The 16,317-nt window shown below is 43.1% G+C and overlaps 1 protein-coding gene across 2 annotated transcripts in view; it reads right to left on the bottom strand.

Annotated features, from left to right (window-relative positions):
* Positions 1-16,317, bottom strand: part of LOC129822811 (LYR motif-containing protein 4B) — an 83,520-nt gene that overhangs the window by 12,393 nt on the left and 54,810 nt on the right. The window contains exon 3 of one of the 2 annotated variants that reach the window (XM_055881237.1): positions 2,707-3,585. The exons of the other annotated variant lie outside the window; for it this stretch is intronic. Coding sequence (XP_055737212.1) covers positions 3,535-3,585 — 51 coding nt within the window. The 3' untranslated portion in view covers positions 2,707-3,534. Of the gene's footprint in view, positions 1-2,706; positions 3,586-16,317 lie in introns of those variants that run through there. 2 annotated transcript variants of the gene reach the window in all.

The following is a 16,317-nucleotide window of genomic DNA, read 5'->3' as shown; positions in this document are numbered from 1 at the left end:
GAAAATGCAACGTTTATCTCCATCTTAAAATGGTACATGTACTGTATGTTGATGTAACAGTGCAACACGGTATCCTGCGATTCATGCACTAGACATGACATCAATTGGGCTGTTGAATACAGTTGAAGTCGGACGTTTACATACACTTGTTGGAGTCATTAAAACTCATTTTTCAACCACTCCACAAATTTCTTGTTAATAACAAACTATAGTTTTGGCAAGTCGGTTACGACATCTACTTTGTGCATGACACAAGTCATTTTTCCAACAATTGTTTACAGACAGATTATTTCACTGTATCACAATTCCAGTGGGTCAGAAGTTTACATACACTAAGTTGACTGTGCCTTTTAACAGCTTGGAAAATTCCAGAAAATCATGTCACGGCTTTAGAAGCTTCTGATAGGCTAATTGACATAATTTGAGTCAATTGGAGGTGTACCTGTGGATGTATTTCAAGGCCTTCAAACTCAGTGCCTCATTGATTAACATCATGGGAAAATCAAAAGAAATCAGCCAAGACCTCAGGAAAAAAAATGTAGACCTCCACAAGTCTGGTTCATCCTTGGGAGCAATTTCCAAACGCCTGAAGGTACCACGCTCATCTGAACAAACAATAGTAAGCAAGTATAAACACCATGGGACCACACAGCCATCATACCACTTCAGGAAGGAGACGCGTTCTGTCTCCTAGAGATGAACGTATTTTGGTGCGGAAAGTGCAAATCAATCCCAGAACAGCAGCAAAGGCCCTTGTGAAGATGCTGGAGGAAACAGGTCCAAAAGTTTCTATATCCACAGTAAAACAAGTCCTATAATCGACATAACCTGAAAGGCCGCTCAGCAAGGAATAAGCCACTGCTCCAAAACAGCCTTAAAAACCCAGACTACGGTTTGCAACTGCACATGGGGACAAAGATCATACTTTTTGGAGAAATGTCCTCTGGTCTGATGAAACAAAAATAGAACTGTTTGGCCATAATGACCATCGTTATGTTTGGAGGAAAAACGGGGGAGGCTAGCAAGCCAAAGAACACCATCCCAACCGTGAAGCACGGGGGTGGCAGCATCATGTTGTGGGGGTGCTTTGCTGCAGGAGGGACTGGTGCACTTCACAAAATAGATGGCTTCATGAGGCTGGAAAATTATGTGGATATATTGAAGCAACATCTCAAGACATCAGTCAGGAAGTTAAATCTTGGTTGCCAATGGGTCTTCCAAATTAACGATGACCCCAAGAGTAATGGCTTAAGGCCAACAAAGTCAAGGTATTGCAATGGCCATCACAAAGCCCTGACCTCAATCCCATAGAAAATTTGTTGGCAGAACTTAAAAAGCGTGTGCGAGCAAGGAGGCCTACAAACCTGACTCAGTTACACCAGCTCTGTCAAGAGGAATGTGCCAAAATTCACCCAACCTATTGTCGGAAGCTTGTGGAAGCTACCCGAAACGTTTGACCCAAGTTAAACAATTTAAAGGCAATGCTACCAAATACTAATTGAGTGTATGTAAACTTCTGACCCACTGGGAATGTGTTGAAAGAAATAAAAGCTTAAATAAATAGTTCTCTACTATTATTCTAACATTTCACATTCTTAAAATGAAGTGGTGATCCTAACTAACCTAAGACAGGGAATTTTTACATGGATTAATGTCAGGAATTGTGAACTGAGTTTAAATGTATTTGGCTAAGGTGTATGTAAACTTCCGACTTCAACTGTATATGAACCAATGAAATGGACAAAATGTTTTAAATGCGGAATGTTCTTTCTTTTAAACAGTACATGACATGATGACTAAACTGTCATTATCAAGTATCCTCTCAAAGTAATCAGTCCCAGTTGTCTTAGTGATGCTTCCTGGGTTCAAATTCTATCTGGAATCTTTAAAATACTTTGAGTGTTCACTGCAGCCTGCCTGGAATGCCAGATGGTCGGGACTTGCCATTTGGTACTATTCTATTGGTCCATTAAGCTAGGCCAGCTCAATCAAGCATAGATAAAGTATTTGAAATTATTTAAAACATATTTGAACCCTTCCTTGATGTTCATGTGCTTCAAAACAGTTTTTGTTGATCACCCTAAAACACTGATCAGAAGTAGATAAGATATTTGGAGATGACATATGCGGGAGCTTTCAACTTTGATCCTTGTGTGTTAATAGAATCTTTTTACCAGTCTCCGTCTACTAACTAGGTCACTGCTTATCTAAAACCAACAAAAAGGGATACATTCATCCTCTCACCCAACTCCAATTCACTGCCTTCTTCAAATCATGTGGAACATCACCCATTTCCATTATTTGCCTCCAGGTATAATTAAAGCCTCCACGTGTAATGCATTATGATGCAGCTTTAATGCATTGTAAGACTTGTCATAATAGAATAATAGTGTCATAAAGCTGAGCAAGGCAGTTAACCCAGTGTTCCCCGAAGACGTGGATGTTGATTAAGGCAGCCCCCCACACCTCTCTGATTCAGAGGGGTTGGGTTAAATGCGGAAGACACGTCAGTTGAAGGCATTCAGTTGTACAACTGACTAGTTATCCATCCCCCTTTCCCTAAAGCAACTTACAGTCATGCATGCATACATTTGATGTATGGGGGGCATCAGCAGGAATCTAACCCATGACCCCTGGCGTTGCAAGTGCCATGCTCGACCAACGGAGTCATGACTAAAGAGTATGGAGACAATAATGCGATTGAGATCTGCAAATCTTCAGTCTGTTTATACACCATCTTATATGACGACAAATCATATATACAACACACAATAGAAAAATAGAACAAGGGAATCAAGGCCATGTGTACACCGTGGCACTGTTACAACTCTTACAGCTCCCAAAATAAGCTCATTACTGTAGTATGGTGAAGAGGGTACAGTATAAAGTGACCAAGGACAATCGTTAACGTCGTCAACGCTGCACAGTTGCCAAGTCGGAAATCAACCATCCCCTTGCCTCTTCCCACCAGAAAGATAGATAGATAGATAGATAGATATATATATGTGTGTGTGTGTGTGTGTAAAGGTGTGAGCAATATGGTAGAATCTCTATTGCCTACCAAAAGGCTAGGTGGCATTATTACTTTTATTTCTAATGCCTATCTGATGCTTTCAGATCTACGACAGTCCATCACGAAATGTCTAGGGCAGTGTTTCCCAACCCTCTCGTGGGGAACGCTAAATAGTCCACATTTCTGTTTTAGGGCTGCTCTGACACATTAAAATAATCAAATACATCAGCAAGTCCCTGTCTAGTTGAATCATGTGTATCAGTGCAGGGCTAGAACAAAAATGTGGAGAGTTGGGAACACTGGTCTAGAGATAAAAGGACAATTTGATGTCGGACAAAGTAGGCCCAACCCATAGGCTTTCCCCCTATCCATCCAATGAGGGCGTGGGAAAATAAAGCTTCCGTGTGAAAGGGAAAGTGAGGTCGCGGTTCAGTGCTCCGTCTCCCATGGTCTCTTGGGCATCGTTTCCTCTCGTTCTGAGACACTCCATCAATGCCCATCGGTGGGTTCCTCTTCGACCCCTACCCCTCAACAATAGTCTTCTGGGTCGGGTACATCTTACCTATAGCAACCTGTGGAGAAAGGAGGGGAAAAAAGGACTTAAAGGGGATGTTCACCAGAATTCCATCATTTGATATGTCGTCCATAAAAATTGTTAGGGTAAGTTGTGTTGGCAATCACAATGAATGTGTTGCAAAACTGATTGATTTTGTAAATAAACATCACTATATAGGGAGCATTTGCGTACCCTAAAATATCACTTAGTTGTTGAGGTTGTTAGACAACCTGGGCTTCATTTCCCCACAACATTTTAGTGGTTCAGATGAATACTGTAGGCAGACTATGTCTGACAAATCCATACTGAACTGTGGGAGCAAAGCTCAGTTCATCGATACTGCAAGTTACAACATTGACCTACAGTATCAAAGTCTGGTGACCTGTTCTGACAGTCCACTGTGAAATTGGAATCTAGAGAGTCAGGACTTCTCATGAGTGCACAATCTGTTTAAATGTGGTGCCAGTTCAACAGTTCAGATTAAAATGCATACTTTTCCCTTGCTATGGGTATCTTTGCACATATTCTTGGCAGTCACCTGCTACTTCAAACATCAAGCGATGACTATACTTGTCTAACCTAAACACAGCCTTCGAAATCACAATTCCCATGTCTTAAGTTGTTCACAGCTTTTAACTTATCAGCACTCAATACACATACTGTATATACAAGCACAAACTCAGCTAAAAAAGAAACGTCCTCTCACTGTCAACTGCGTTTATTTTCAGCAAACTTAACATGTGTAAATATTTGTATAAACATAAGATTCAACAACCGAAACATAAACTGAACAAGTTCCACAGACATGTGACTAACCGAAATGGAAGAATGTGTCCCTGAACAAAGGTGTGGGGGGGGGGGGGGTCAAGTCAAAAGTAAGTCAGTATCTGGTGTGGCCCCAGCTACAGTAAGTACTGCAGTGCATCTCCTCCTCATGGACTGCACCAGATTTGCAAGTTCTTGCTGTGAGATGTTACCACACTGCCCCAGACTATGACGGACCCTCCACCTCCAAATCGATCCCGCTCCAGAGTACAGGCCTCAGCGTAACGCTCATTCCTTCGAAGATAAACGCGAATCCGACCATCACCCCCGCTGAGACAAAACCGCAACTCGTCAGTGAAGAGCACTTTTTGCCAGTCCTGTCTGGTCCAGCGACGGTGGGTTTGTGCCCATAGGCGACGATGTTGCCGGTGATGTCTGATGAGGACCTGCCTTACAACAGGCCTACAAGCCCTCAGTCCAGCCTCTCTCAGCCTATTGCGGACAGCCTGAGCACTGATGGAGGGATTGTGCGTTCCTGGGGTAACTCGGGCAGTTGTTGCCATCCTGTACCTGTCCCGCAGGTGTGATGTTCGGATGTACCGATCCTGTGCAGGTATTGTTACACGTGGTCTGCCACTGCGAGGACGATCAGCTGTCTGTCCTGTCTCCCTGTCTTTGGCGTCTCACAGTACGGACATTGCAATTTATTGCCCTGGCCACATCTGCAGTCCTCATGCCTCCTTGCAGCATGCCTAAGGCACGTTCACACAGATGAGCAGGGACCCTGGGCATCTTTCGGTGTTTTTTCAGAGTCAGTAGAAAGGCCTCTTTAGTGTCCTACATTTTCATAACTGTGACCTTAATGGCTTACCGTCTGTAAGCTGTTATTGTCTTAACGACCGTTCCACAGGTGCATGTTCATTAATTGTTTATGGTTCATTGGACAAGCATGGGAAACAGTGTTTAAACCCTTTACAATGAAGATCTGTGAAGTTATTTGGATAATTACGAATTATCTTTGAAAGACAGGGTCCTGACAGGGTCTTTTTTCACATACACATACAAGCACACACAAACACACCCTAACCTGCTGTATCAACAGAACCAAAGCAGCTCATCCCTCCCTCTTCTCATGCAAGTAGCCTAGCGGTTAAGAGCGTTGGGCCAGTAACCCAAAGGTCGCTGGTTCAATTCCCCAAGCCGGCAAATAGGAAAGATCTGCCGTTCTGCCTTTGAGTAAGGCAGTTAACCCAGAACAACAATTGCTCCCCGGGCGCCGATGACATGGACGTCGATTAAGGCTGCCCCCCACACCTCTCTGATTCAGACCTCCTCTCTGATTAAATGCGTTAGACACATTTCGGTTGAACGCATTCAGTTGTGCAACTGACTAGGTATCCCCTTCCCCAAACACTGACTGACACTGGGGCTAAATCCAATATATGGCTCCTACATTAAAGACGTTTCAAAGTGAGTCAAGGAAGCCATCTGTTAAAAGCCCGGCTGGTAAAGTGCGGGCAACTTGCTGCCCTCACGGGAAAAGCAGTAGTGACAGAGAAATGAGCGAACATACGCAAGATCGGCTAAGGCTGCGCCTGTTCATTTCTCAAAGGGATGGCTCAGCAAAGAGGAGCATCAAGATCCATTTCACAGAGCCCCCGCCCCTGTGTAAATACGCCTGTGTTCTGTTGACACAAACCATCCGTCAGAACCACCTACGGCTGCCACAGCCAGAACAGGGAGCACAGCCATCTACTGGACGTGGATATATAAACCAACAAGGCCTGTTAAAGGCCTGTGTTAAAGTTTGCACCTGCTTATGGCTGGTTTAAAAGTGCAGAGCTACATGGCCCTAGCAGGTTTATAAACCTACCAGGCCTTCGCAACAGGCACCTGCTTTTTATTTGTTGCCATCTTCTTCGTTATTGTGTTACAGTTTGTACCGGTTAATATTACTGGATTTTAAAAAAGCACTGAATATTGCAGTGTACTCCTTTCCCTTTACCTGGCTTATAACAAACAAAAGTGATGCCAAAGGCCTTGGTGTTATTTTGGGGGTCTTGCTTTCTGCCTGGACATTAAAGTATTGGGGAACGACTTCAACACTGTTGCCTGTACAACTGTACAAAGACCAAGCCTTTTCAACGGGGTACTGGTTTGGATTGTATTCTGTGCGCCATTCTATAGGCTATTTTGTAGTAGGCTGTAAAGGGTTTTCACCACTTCTGAATGTGTCAGACGACGTTCCGCACCCATTCAATTTTCAATGGGGGAACGTGGAGCAAAGCGCAGTGGATTGTGGGAAGGTGAGCGGCAAGAACCCTGCCAGCGGAGCGGTAGAACTTGATGTAAATTGCACGTGGCTTCCGCTGCCATTACCCAATCCGGCGAGGAGCAGATGTTTGCTTGAAAATCTTCCGTTCATGAAACATAGTTCCACCGGTCATTAGTTCCCGGGCAAGCAAAACCAAAACACAATGGAGGAAAGTCAATCACTGCTGGGTCTGGTTTTCCAACTCTATATGATGTCGCTTTGCTAGAATACGGAGACAAAATCAGAAGGTCAATGGCATGGAGGAGGAGTACAGAGATTGTTGGTGTTGATGGTGGGTGAAGAAAGATATGCACAATGTTTGCTTGGGCTGCTTACTAGCTATAAAACTCAAATCAACCCAAACCTAAAAACTGATCACAGCCACAATTTGTGAATGTGTTGACTAAATAAAAAAATTGTGAAATCACCAGTAAACACAGTACATTGTAAATGATACATTAATCATTATTTTTCCATGTAATATGCTACCAATTGGATTCTGGTATAATAACATGATTGTATTATAGCTTATGGCTATTTCATTGTGCCTGTGTCATGACTTGGGCTGTTACTGTGACCATATTAATGCCACACCGGCGATTCAAGTCATTAGACAGTTAAATTCAGCGTGACCATTTAGTCATGCCCCTTCTCCCCTGATTGCGCAGTTTGGCCGGGCTGCCAGCTCTAGGAAGAGTCTTGGTTCTTCCATTTAAGAATGATGGAGGTCACTGTGTTCTTATGTACCTTCAATGCTGCAGATATTTGTTGGTACCTTTCCCCTGATCTGTGCCTCGACACAATCCAGTCTCGGGGCTCGGACAATTCCTTCGACCTCAAGGCTTGGTTTTAGCGCCGACATGGACCGTCAACTGTGGGACCTTATATAGACAAGTGTCTGCCTCTCCACATCATGTCCAATCAAATGAATTTACCACAGGTGGACTCCAAGTTGTAGAAACATCAAGGATGATCAAATTAAACAGGATGCACCAGAGTTCAATTTTGAGTCTCATAGCAAAGGGTCCGAATACTTATACTTAATAAGGTATGTGTTTTATTTTTTATTAATTTGCTAAAATTTCCCCCCAAAATATGGGTTTTGCTTTGTCATTATAGGGTATTGTATGTAGATTGATGATTTTTAAAAATATATTTTTTAATCCATTTTAGAATAAGGCTGTAATGTAACAAAATGTGGAAAAAGTCAAAGGACCTGAATACGTTCCGAAGGCACTGTACATACGCAGTGTGTGAGTTTCAAGTTTGAGTCAAATCATTTTCACCATAAAAACGCACCTTTCGCGTAATGCATAAATCACATTTGTGGTCACTTTTGAGAATTGTGTTTTCCTGCTATTGGAACATTTGTGCCTATAGCATTGCCGAGCTTATAATGTGAAGAAATAGCCTAATAGTGTATCAACATTTTAAGTTCAAATGCTCTCATACGTTGCATCAGGCTCATTGCTTTAAAACAGGTTTTTTGATGCTAGTGGTTGCAATAACCTATCGCAACCCACAACTGTCCCAGACTATGATTAGAATATTGATTTTCACACAGCTCCTAGCTGTGGCCTGGACACCATATGTGAATTAATTGCCCCCCATTTATCTTCAGAGTTCGTACTGTTAGGTGACCTAAACAGCGATATGCTTAACACCCCGGCCGTCCTACAATCTAAGCTAGACGCCCTCAATTTCACACACATTATCAAGGAACCTACCAGGTTCAACCCTAAATCCGTAAACACGGGCACACTCAGATATCATCCTGGCCAACCTGCTCTCTAAATACACCTTGCTGTCTTAACCAGGATCTCGGTGATCACTGCCTCATTATCTGCGTCCGTAATGGGTTCGCGGTCAAACAACCACCTATCATCACTGTCAAACGCTTCCTAAAATACTTCAGCGAGCAGGCCTTTCTAATCGACCTGGCCTGGGTATCGTGGAAGGATATTGACCTCATTCCATCAGTAGAGGTTGCCTGGTTATTCTTTAAAAGTGCTTTCCTCACCATCTTAAGCATGCCCCATTCAATTTTTTTTAATTAAGAACAGATATAGCCCTTGATTCACTCCAGACTTGACTGCCATTGACCAGCACAAAAACATCCTGTGGCGTACTGCACTAGCATCACATAGACCCCGCGATATACAACTTTTCAGGGAAGTTAGGAACCAATATACACAGGCAATTAGGAAAGCAAAGGCTAGCTTTTTCAAACAGAAATTTGCATCCTGTAGCACAAACTCCAAAAAGTTCTGGGACACTTTAAAGTCAATGGAGAATAAGAGCACCTCCTCCCAGCTGCCCACTGCACTGAGGCTAGGAAACACTGTCACCACTGATAAATCTACGATAATCGAGAATTTCAATAAGCATTTTTCTACGGCAGATCACGTGATGGAGAGTCATGTGAGTGAGGTGCTTCAGCACGCAGCCAGGAGAAGAGAATTATAATTATTATATTCAACCCAAGGGCACAACGGCCACTAGACGCAAAAGGAACAGATTTCTTTCGGGTGCACTATGGCCACACAAAGGGGATGCCGTCGAGAAATTTGATGCATTATCAAGTTCTTGTAAAATTGAATGAGAGACTGATGAAGTGTGTACAGCCTGCACAAAAAAAAACAAAGCAGAGCTCATGCCGTTCATTCAACTTTTTTCAAATCATCATTAGTCGCATCATTCAGCCTTACAATGTATCACAACATATAGCCCAACATTTGTATCACAACTAACGTTACATAAATAACTAAATTAAGCATATAGGAGTACATGTTTCTTTGTTAACAGCTCAACACAGAATAGCTGCATGTCCGGACTCCCTCAAATCCTTTGGAAGAAAATATAATTTATATTTTATTCAGCTATGTTCAATTGTATTCTTCATGCTATAAAATAATGCCACAGCATTCTAAGCAAATCTTGGCTGCTAAATGAACAAGTGTATCCCACAGCCATGTGCCATAGTCAGATCAGGGCTTAACATAAGGACAACTCTGAGTATGCTATTCTGTTCTTCTGAAATAGAATACATTTTCTTCATATCATTTATTGTGATGGATTTAGACTTTTTAAAATGTAGATGTTCCAAAAGGTTTGCATCAGTGGCTTGTAGGCTGTGCGTGGAAGCCAGGAGATGCTAAATGTGTTCATGTTAATTAACGGTCAGTTACCTTGATCACCGGCTGACAAAATGTCATGACCGCCACCGCCCTAGTCATGACATTGATCATTATAGCTCACTTCCTGTAAAATACGTAGGTCTACAGTACATGTGAAATCAGTGGTGTAAAGTACTTAAGTAAAAATACTTAAAAAGTACTACTTAAAACTTAAAGGATCGGACCCCTTTTTTTCAATTTTCACCTAAAATGGCATACCCAAATCTAACTGCCTGTATCTCAGGACCTGAAGCAAGGATATGCATATTCTTGATACCATTTGAAAGGAAACACTTTGAAGTTTGTGGAAATGTAAAATGAATACAGGAGAATAACACATTAGATCTGGTAAAAGATAAAAGTAAAACCAAGCGTTTTTTTGTATGTCTTTGGTATTTTTCTTGTACCATCTTTGAAATGCAAGAGAAAGGCCATCATGTATTACTCCAGCCCAGGAGCAGTTTAGATTTTGGCCACTAGATGGCAGCAGTGTATGTGCAAAGTTTTAGACTGATCCAATGAACCATTGCATTTCTGTTCAAACTGTTGCATCAAGACTGCCCAAATGGTTTATTAATAACTTTATGTTCATAACTGTGCACTCAGCTCAAACAATAGCATGGTATTATTTCACTGTAGTAGCCACTGTAAATTGGACAGTGCAGTTAGATTAAAAAGTATTCAAGCCTTCTCCCAATATCAGATGTCTACTGTATGTCCTGTGAATTTGTTTTGTTACTTACAACCTCATGCTAATCACATTAGCCTACGTTAGCTCAACCGTCCCGAGGGGGACGTAGAGGGTAAGTCATTTTTGGGGGTAAATGTACTTTAGCATTTATATTTCGGGCAAATTTTACTTCACTACATTCCTAAAGAAAATGTACTTTTTACTCCATACATTTTCCATGACACCCAAAAGCAGTCATTACATTTTGAATGCTTAGCAGGACAGAAATTGTCAAATTCACTCACTTATCAAGAGCACATCCCTGCTCATCCCTATTGCCTCTTATCTGGTGAACTTACTAAACACAAATGCATCTTTTATAAATGATGTCAGAGTGTTGGAGTGTGCCCCTGGCTATCCATACATTTTAAAACTTGAAAATCGTGCTCAGTCTAAGGAATTTGATACTTAAGTATATTTAGAACCAAATACTTTTAGACTTTTACTGAGTGACTTCCACTTTTACTTGGAAAGAACACAATCCCAACCGTGAAGCACGGGGGTGGCAGCATCATGTTGTGGGGGTGCTTTGCTGCAGGAGGGACTGGTGCACTTCACAAAATAGATGGCATCATGAGGCTGGAAAATTATGTGGATATATTGAAGCAACATCTCAAGACATCAGTCAGGAAGCTAAAGCTTGGTTGCAAATGGGTCTTCCAAATGGACAATGACCCCAAGCATGCGTCCAAAGTTGTGGCAAAATGGCTTAAGAACAACAAAGTCAAGGTATTGGAGCGGCCATCACAAAGCCCTGACCTCAATCCCATAGAAAATATGTGGGCAGAATTGAAAAAGTGTGTGCGAGCAAGGAGGCCTACAAACCTGACTCATTTACACCAGCTCTGTCAGGAGGAATGGGCCGAAATTCACTCAAGTTAAACAATTTAAAGGCAATGCCAACTACTAATTGAGTGTATGTAAACTTCTGACCCACTGGGAATGTGATGAAAGAAATAAAAGCTGAAAGAAAAAATTCTCTACTATTATTCTGACATTTCACATTCTTAAAATAAAGTGGTGATCCTAACTGACCTAAGACGGGGAATTTTTAAATGTCAGGAATTGTGAAAACCTGAGTTTAAATGTATTTCGCTAAGGTGTATGTAAACTGAGTTTAGCTATTCTCTGCTTCAGGTGTACAATTTTTATTTATTATTTATTTATTTACCGTTATTTTACCAGGTAAGTTGACTGAGAACACGTTCTCATTTGCAGCAACGACCTGGGGAATAGTTACAGGGGAGAGGAGGGGGATGAATGAGCCAATTGTAAACTGGGGATTATTAGGTGACCATGATGGTTTGAGGGCCAGATTGGGAATTTAGCCAGGACACCGGGGTTAACACCCCTACTCTTACGATAAGTGCCATGGGATCTTTAATGACCTCAGAGAGTCAGGACACCCGTTTAACGTCCCATCCGAAAGACGGCACCCTACACAGGGCAGTGTCCCCAATCACTGCCCTGGGGCATTGGGATATATTTTAGACCAGAGGAAAGAGTGCCTCCTACTGGCCCTCCAACACCACTTCCAGCAGCATCTGGTCTCCCATGCAGGGACTGACCAGGACCAACCCTGCTTAGCTTCAGAAGCAAGCCAGTAGTGGTATGCAGGGTGGTATGCTGCTGGCTTAAATGGGGAGATACATGCAGCCTCTTGCCAATTGAAGGACATTTATGAAACACAGCGATTAAAGATTTTGTATGTTTTTAATTGTTACATTTTTAGGAGCCATGAATACACGCCACTGCCCAAATTGCAGGCTTCCCAAATAGGCACAGGCCTACACACTTGTGATTTGAAAAAATCCACAGCAAAACAACTAAGAAGCAATGATCCTCTGTGGCTAAGTCATGCAGTCATGCTCTCTGGTGAAGTATTTTTTACATTTTATTTAGACCGGGGTAATTATAAAAGTAATTTTCCCAAAGGTGTGTAGGTAGAAGACAAATTTAGGTCTGCATATTATGCCCATAGAAATGCATTGGGCTTATTCTGGACAGATTTTTCTGAGCGAGTGAGCCCTCTCGCGTCACTTCCTCTCTGCTGAAACTCTCAGAGAAAGCATCCGAGCGAGCGAAACAGCACCCCTCTGTCTCACTATATGTAGCCCATGTATCTGATGGAGTCTGGCCAGAAATACTATGACATGCAATGCTATTTTGGTCCAGACAGCATCAGAAACAATGTAATGTCTACACATACTGAGACAGAGGTGTGCTGTTTCGCTCGCTCGGATGCTTTAACTGAGATTGTCTTTTTCTGTTGGAGCGAGCCTTGGCCAAATAAATGATCAATATATTTTAGTTGGACGGGCAAGGAGGTACAGTATGGTAGGCCAGGCCCCCTAAGGCACAACCATAACGCCATCCCTGCTCTACGCTCCTACCATTTCTCTGTGCCATCCATACAGTCTACTAACCTCATGCCCTCTAAGTGTGCCAGTTCTGCAGTGCTGCTTGCACCTGGGGCCAATGTGGAGTGGTACTGCAGATTTATTTTTCCCTGACATCAGCATGGCATTGGGTGGCTGGCACCCCAGGGGAGCACCTGTGATGGGCATGCCCTCGTCCTTCAGCAAATATATAAAAGAGGTACCAGATGCTGCTACCCACCCCATGGAGTTGAACAGGAGTGTTTAGGCTAGGATGAGGCGTGGGGACCCGTTATCTTGTTAAATTCACCTGTATCCCAACCTCCTAGTGCTTCTTCTAGATTTACTCTGCTCACAGCTGGTGAGCAGCCAGATGTTTCCAGCAAATTTCAAAGCCATGCAAACAGCTGGCCATGTATCAGATAGGGAAAACTTTTGAAGTGGGGGGAAGATGGTCCTAACAGTGAAAAATTAAAAAAATAAATAAACTCAGCCCCATTCAAAGACCTTAAAAAGACATTGTTCCCTCCCCCACTATAATACCAATTCCTCATCTAACGAAGTTGGAAAGTTTAGAAGATTTGTACCGTATTGCTCTCCTAAAGGAAGGAAGGGATGCCCTTGGTTGTTTTGGAATGGGGCTCTCCTCAGACTTCTGTGCCTGCCTGACATTCTATGTGTCTCCTCCTCCCAACCTGTCCAGGTTTGCCTCAAATAGTGGTACGTACCTCTAGATTCTGACACACTGCCTCTAATAGTCCAGTGCCTTTAATACACACCTCATTCAGTGGGATAAACACTTTGTTGTGCCCGTTTCTCCATGGTTCCTTACATGGTAGACCATATGGGTTGGGAAGTTGTCACGATAGCAGTATCGCGATACTCGGCTGGAAAGGAAACGACTTAATTTCTTGAGGAAAACAGTCCGAATGTAGGAAAATTATTTTTCAAGCTATAGCACACACTATGTCGTATGACTCCGTGATGAAATAAAAGGTTAAATAAAACATTTCAAAAACATAAAGCGGGTAGCAAAGAATTTAGTCTACTTTGTGTTTTCTATTTTGCGATGGAAAATCGAATACAATATTGCAATACCGTATACCTCATCTGAAGCAAACTGGTGGGGAAGTGGGCCGGTAAAACAGAAGGTTCCTAGTTTAGTTTATTAGGATCCCCATTAGCTACTGCACATGCAGCAGCTACTCTTCCTGGGGTCCATGGAAAACATACAAATACATGACAAAGTGCAGAATAGTAATAGACAAGAAAATAAGATTTTACATTAAATTCTAAATAAAAATGGTAGATATATATATATACACTGCTCAAAAAAATAAAGGGAACACTTAAACAACACAATGTAACTCCAAGTCAATCACACTTCTGTGAAATCAAACTGTCCACTTAGGAAGCAACACTGATTGACAATAAATTTCAAATGCTGTTGTGCAAATGGAATAGACAAAAGGTGGAAATTATAGGCAATTAGCAAGACACCCCAAATAAAGGAGTGGTTCTGCAGGTGGTGACCACAGACCACTTCTCAGTTCCTATGCTTCCTGGCTGATGTTTTGGTCACTTTTGAATGCTGGCGGTGCTTTCACTCTAGTGGTAGCATGAGACGGAGTCTACAACCCACACACGTGGCTCAGGTAGTGCAGCTCATCCAGGATGGCACATCAATGCGAGCTGTGGCAAGAAGGTTTGCTGTGTCTGTCAGCGTAGTGTCCAGAGCATGGAGACGCTACCAGGAGACAGGCCAGTACATCAGGAGACGTGGAGGAGGCCATAGGAGGGCAACAACCCAGCAGCAGGACCGCTACCTCCGCTTTTGTGCAAGGAGGAGCAGGAGGAGCACTGTGCCAGAGCCCTGCAAAATGACATCCAGCAGGCCACAAATGTGCATGCGTCTGCTCAAACGGTCAGAAACAGACTCCATGAGGGTGGTATGAGGGCCCGACGTCCACAGGTGGGGGTTGTGCTTACAGCCCAACACCGTGCAGGACGTTTGGCATTTGCCAGAGAACACCAAGATTGGCAAATTCGCGACTGGTGCCCTGTGCTCTTCATAGATGAAAGCAGGTTCACACTGAGCACATGTGACAGACGTGACAGAGTCTGGAGACGCCGTGGAGAACGTTCTGCTGCCTGCAACATCCTCCAGCATGACCGGTTTGGCGGTGGGTCAGTCATGGTGTGGGGTGGCATTTCTTTGGGGGGGCCGCACAGCCCTCCATGTGCTCGCTAGAGGTAGCCTGACTGCCATTAGGTACCGAGATGAGATCCTCAGACCCCTTGTGAGACCATATGCTGGTGCGGTTGGCCCTGGGTTCCTCCTAATGCAAGACAATGCTAGACCTCATGTGGCTGGAGTGTGTCAGCAGTTCCTGCAAGAGGAAGGCATTGATGCTATGGACTGGCCCACCCGTTCCCCAGACCTGAATCCAATTGAGCACATCTGGGACATCATGTCTCGCTCCATCCACCAACGCCACGTTGCACCACAGACTGTCCAGGAGTTGGCGGATGCTTTAGTCCAGGTCTGGGAGGAGATCCCTCAGGAGACCATCCGCCACCTCATCAGGAGCATGCCCAGGCGTCGTAGGGAGGTCATACAGGCACGTGGAGGCCACACACACTACTGAGCCTCATTTTGACTTGTTTTAAGGACATTACATCAAAGTTGGATCAGCCTGTAGTGTGGTTTTTCACTTTAATTTTGAGTGTGACTCCAAATCCAGACCTCCATGGGTTGATAAATTTGATTTCCATTGATCATTTTTGTGTGATTTTGTTTTGTTGATTTTGTTGTCAGCACATTAAACTATGTAAAGAAAAAAGTATTTAATAAGAATATTTCATTCATTCAGATCTAGGATGTGTTATTTTAGTGTTCCCTTAATTTTTTTGAGCAGTATATATATATGCATACACACATTACCAGTCAAAAGTTTGGACACCTACTCACAGGTTTTATTAAAAAAAAAAAAATTCTACATTGTAGAATAAGTGACGACATCAAAACTATGAAATATGGAGTAACTCTTTATACTTTGCTCCCTTCATCTTGACTAGTCTCCCAGTCCTTGCAGTTGAAAAACAAACCCCACAGCATGATGCTGCTTCGCCATAGGGATGTTATTGGGCAGGTGATGAGCGGTGCCTGGTTTCCTCCAGACGTGACGTTTGGCATTCAGACCAAAGAGTTCAATCTTAGTTTCATCAGACAAGAGTATCTTGTTTCATGGTCTGACAATCCTTTAGGTGCCTTTTGACAAACTCCAACCGGGCTAGCATGTGCCTTGTACTGAGGAGTGGCTTCCGTCTGGCCACCCTATCATAAAAGGCCTGATTGGTGGAGTGCTGCAGAGATGGTTGTTCT

Source organism: Salvelinus fontinalis, chromosome 25, assembly GCF_029448725.1.
Source record: "Salvelinus fontinalis isolate EN_2023a chromosome 25, ASM2944872v1, whole genome shotgun sequence".
NCBI lineage: Eukaryota > Metazoa > Chordata > Actinopteri > Salmoniformes > Salmonidae > Salvelinus > Salvelinus fontinalis.
Note: the sequence above shows the minus strand (reverse complement) of the source record. Positions and strands in the feature narration are given on the sequence as shown.